General features: G+C 35.5%; 1 protein-coding gene across 2 annotated transcripts; it reads right to left on the bottom strand.

Annotated features, from left to right (window-relative positions):
- Nucleotides 1-1,024: 1,024 nt before the first annotated feature.
- On the bottom strand, nt 1,025-3,981 carry LOC133818798 (B-box zinc finger protein 24-like). Of its 2 annotated transcripts, none has more exons than XM_062251860.1 (3): nt 3,147-3,981; nt 2,187-2,477; nt 1,025-1,488 (listed from the first exon to the last, which is right to left on the bottom strand). In XM_062251860.1, exons 1-3 carry the CDS (start codon nt 3,327-3,329, stop codon nt 1,255-1,257), a joined length of 708 nt encoding a protein of 235 aa, XP_062107844.1. In that variant the 5' UTR covers nt 3,330-3,981; the 3' UTR covers nt 1,025-1,254. The 2 variants fall into 2 exon arrangements, with proteins under 2 accessions (XP_062107844.1, XP_062107843.1); XM_062251859.1 differs by having other exon boundaries at nt 1,025-1,491; nt 3,147-3,933.
- Nucleotides 3,982-4,857: the final 876 nt, after the last annotated feature.

Raw genomic sequence — 4,857 nt, forward strand, 5'->3', positions numbered from 1 at the left:
TTATAAAGTGGTAATTGAGGAATAAGATGGTATTTGGAAAGTCTTTGCTCTCCATAAGCCCATTCTTGCATTTGCATATGATTTTGTGTGTTGTTGCTGTTTTGAGTAGATTGTAAGTGATCAAGATGAGCACTGTAGACTCAATGTGTTTAGGAAGTATGTTTATTTTTGTGTAATTAATGTCCTAAATAGAATGAGATCTTGTTTGTTACCACTGCCTGAGCTTCTCCAATAATAAATAGGGTTTATACATTTTTGGACTCTGTATTTTTTCCTATTATCTATTTGGACCCTGTGTTTTGATGAATTACTTTTTGGACCCTATGTTTTGTAAAATGGTTAAAATAGAACCCTAAATCCGATTTTGGTCAATATTTTCTCAACTAATATTACAAATAATTTACCAAACTAACAATTCAGAACAAAAATAAAATTATTCTGCTTAGAAATCGTGCTGTTATATTCAATTTTTTTTCATCAAAATTGAGTTTATGTTCTATTTTAACCATTTTACAAAATATAGGGTCCAAAAAGTAATTTGTCAAAACACAGGGTCCAAACAGTTAATAAAAAAAAATACAGGTCCAAAAAAGTATAAACCCTAATAAATACCACGTGATTTCTGGAGGCATGGAGTACAAAAGTGAGGTGATGTTATGAACTGAGACAATGTCTCATTAAATCCCGATACACAATCAATCGAACTACCAAATTTAATTATGCAACCACCTGCCACCCGACCTTATTAATTGTTATAAAAAATGCTGTCAGAACTGAAAATGATTGATAAATTGTATTAAAGGTATAGGATTATGCCAATTGTGACCTACCAATTTTCTGGTAAAGATGCTGAAGTAGATCCATTGTCATCTCCCCTAATTATTAGAATTTTACCAAGCATTTTATTTAACAAATTGCATCTTCTTGGTTCTCTTTTAGAATAGTGACTAAAAATTCATGAAGTTCTTTGAAGAAAATATGTTTTGTTTGGTCTCAGAATTGCAGTATAGATTGAGAGATTGAGAGAGGACAAAAATAACATATATTGAAAGATTGAGAGGGAAAGGAGAAGGCAACCTATTCCTAAGAATACATATTTCTGGTTGCTAAAGAACAGTATACTCTTTAAGATGCATTTATAAGCTCTTGCACACTTACATACATAAACACATGCAGATCTGTAGTTAGGTATTACTGTCTACAATTCATGTACCCTATATCAGTTCGTGCCACAGAACCCATACTAGTTAAAGTTTAGCCAAGATCAGGAACAATGAAGAACTCGTCATCGTCAACTGGGGTCTCGAGCCTAGGCTTCTTGAAGGGTGCACTGGATTTGGCAGGTCTATATGAGTTAAAATTGCTAGACTGTGGTACTACTGGAAGCTGAGGAACTTCCGCAGCTGCCAAGGTTTCCTGAGGTAGTGGCTCACCAAAAAAGCCTGGTTCTGTTAGCCAATCCAGTTCTCCAAACTCGATCGGCTCCTTCTGCTGAAAGAACAATTTCAAGTTTAGAAATAGAACATGGATGGATGAATAAATGATGTGACATATTTGGTGTCATATTCAAATGTTCATTTCTTAGAAAGAATAAAATCAAAAACTTATTCAGAACCTCGAGACTAACCAACTAAGCCAAAACCACAAACGGTTATTATCATCAGTGTAGACTTACTTCCTAAGTATAATGGTAATAGGAAACCAAGTACTAGAAATTACAAAAATTTGAAAATTGTTTGCGTACCTTTCTGTCTGTTATCAAAATGTTGTTCGTGGATAAACAAACATTAGATCCTCATATTTCAGAAGGATGACAATTAGATTCCAATTTCCTATATATGCCTAGGAGTATATAATGCGATAACAGATTAAAGTAGGTTTCTATCATCACACTAAATTTCTAAGCATAGTAGTAATCATATTAATACATACCTTTTTTTTTTATCTTTGAGTAAGGAAGCAACACATGCTCCCTTCAACAACAAGACATTAAACTTTCTAGTTCTAAAGGTTACTTGAATTTTCAGCTATAACATGAACTCCATATTTGCTTGAGTAGTAGCTACTCTCATGTGCCTGAGTTCCCATACAGGCCCTTGTCCCATGTGAAGTGTGAACCACAAAATAGGTACAATAACATTTGCAACAAAGGCTGGTGAAACAAGAATAACTGTGCTATTTCTTACCTTGTCAGAAGAATCAAAATCTGAAAAGTGTAGCAAGTCATCAACAGACCAAGATGAAGTGAGGCTTTGTGCTGGCATTTTTGTTGAAACTTGTTCAGGGTTCCGATTGGGTGGCTCTAAGCAGCTCTTTTTGGTGTCCTTGTTACAACTGGAATTCAAGGCCACTCGTATTCCTGTTGCCAAAAGGCGCTGGTGATTTGAAGAGAGACTATTAGCTGAATGAATAGATTCATCACAATCCTGACAAAAGAGAGCTCTGTCTTCCACACAGAAAATGAAAGCTGCTTTATCCTGTTCAACAACAAACAAATAAACATAATAAATTAGAACAAGCTTAATAGTTTGTTGCGCGCAAAGTATGAGAGAATAACCATTCTAGTTTGTTCCAAATCTGTCAAGAGACTTAAGGATCTTGTTCCTTATCTTTAGATTATGGCTTAATCTCTTGGCAAAGACTTATCTAATTACTATGAATTATCATACAAGCATTTATTGCCACAATAATTCCTTCATCGTAAAACAATAGTGGAATAATCTTGTATCAGACAACATTAAAGATTAATTTCCCGCATAGCATATATACTCATTAAGCAACCTTAACTAGGAATCTTATAATTTACCAACAAAAAAGACCAAGATTCTTATATAGTCAGATTTTCCACCTAAGAACCAGAAGAAAAACATATAAACCATACATATTTGTGTTACCGAACCTCATCTGAATCTTGTATGACATCATATAAGACAAGACAACCCCACCTTTTTATTCGTACTTAGCTAGAGTTCCTGAGTGATACCATACCACAACATAAAGAAACAACAGCAATAATAATAATAAAAAAATTTAATCTAATAAACTATTTATCTATATTTATATCTAACATCTCAAGGAAAAAAATAATAAATAAAAAAAAAGCTGGATAAGCGAAAATATACAAAGAAAGCTGGAAAAAAAATTACTTGGCATATGTCACATCTGGGAAGCTTGGTGGAGAGGCACTGCAGGAGAAGCCTCTGGTGTTTGCTGGCTAGTTTGTTCGCTGCATGAACTTCCACGTCGCACTTGGCGCACAGAGCTGCTTCGTCCGCGCAACAAATTACTGTAGCAGGAGCTTTCTCACACACGTCGCACTGGATTTTCATCTTGCTTCAAATATTTTCAGTTCAACCTTTTATGTTTGTCTGTTTGCTTCCCGAGAAACCCACTTTCTATTAACCTTTCTACTTTCCTATTAGGTTCTTGATAGACTCAGAAAAACGACAAATACCCATATGCCAATTCAGAGAGATGAGGAAGAGAAACAGATAATGATAAGATATTTTTCTTTTTCTTTGTTTCAAGATACAGAGGGGTGCCGAATTGAGACTAGATATTAAGAAGGAGAATAACCCAGAGAGATAAACCACAATATTCCCAGAACAATATATGCCACTTGTTAAGATATTAGCTACCACACAAAAATTTTTCCCTGGGAAAAAGATAAAAACACTCCTCAAACAAAACTTATTTCGCTACAAATCAAGACAAAAACAACCAAAAAAAAAAGTCTACAGGAATAAGAGGCAGGGGATGAAGAAGTTTGAGAAGGAGAAAAACTAGAGGAAGAGAAATGAAGAGGCTTTTATTATTGTGCATAAGTGAGAGAAGATAGGAGAGCAGATGAAGGAGAGAAAATTGGGTTGAGTGGATGGAGAGTAGAGTGAGTTGTGTTGAAGATAAGAATTAGGGTATAGCCAAATCAAAAGAATGCAAATGGTGAAACCAACCAAGTTCTGTGGGGTCTCCGATGGCTTCTCCCTCTCATGTTCTGTGGCTGTGTTTGAGCCACTGTGACAGTAGCTGGAGCTTGTGGCCACCGAATTTTCAGACTTTTATTATTTATTATTGTTATTGAAAACTGAGATTTTTTTAAAAACTGACAGGTGAGACACTCTTCTAATGTGTAAGCAATTTTATTTATTAGAAAAATGAATAAATTTGTCTAATTTTATCATAACTTGAACGTTTGACTTTGTTTGGTGTTGGGGCCAAACCATTGGTGTGTGTTGTACTTGTATATTCCCAAGCTATTGGTATGGGTTAAATTAAACTAATGCAATAGGGTGGAACATAAAGCCCGAAAAACTCGAAAATCGGCATAATCTGCCCAATTCGAAACTCGAAAAACTTGAAAATTCAAAAAAATCATTCGGTCGGATTACACTCGAAATTTTGGATCAGATTCAACTTTTAAATATATAAATTTTAAATTTCAGGTTTAAACCCGAAACACGATACAATATTAAAAATATAAATATATATATGTATGTTCACACTATTTCCTAACACTATTTTTAACTCACTCAATTACCTCCCTCTAATTCTCTCTCTCACCATGTTTGCTTTCTCTTCTCTCTACTCGTCCCTCTTTCTCACGGCCGGCTACACACCTGTCACCCACGACGTCTCCTCCCTCAATCTCAGAGCCCCTCTCTCACGGTCAATGTCATAGTCCGTCGCCCCTCTCCTGTCGCTGACCCTCCCTCTCTCAATCTCGGATCTCGTCGAAGACGCTTCTTCTCGTAATCTCGGAGCCACCCAAGTCGCCCATCTTCTCTTGATTCTCAGCGAAAACATAGAGCATCATAGGCTTGTTTTTGTCCATTTATATTAGGTAGGTATTTGAGAAAT

This window comes from Humulus lupulus, chromosome 2, assembly GCF_963169125.1.
Source record: "Humulus lupulus chromosome 2, drHumLupu1.1, whole genome shotgun sequence".
In the NCBI taxonomy this organism is placed as follows: Eukaryota; Viridiplantae; Streptophyta; class Magnoliopsida; order Rosales; family Cannabaceae; genus Humulus; species Humulus lupulus.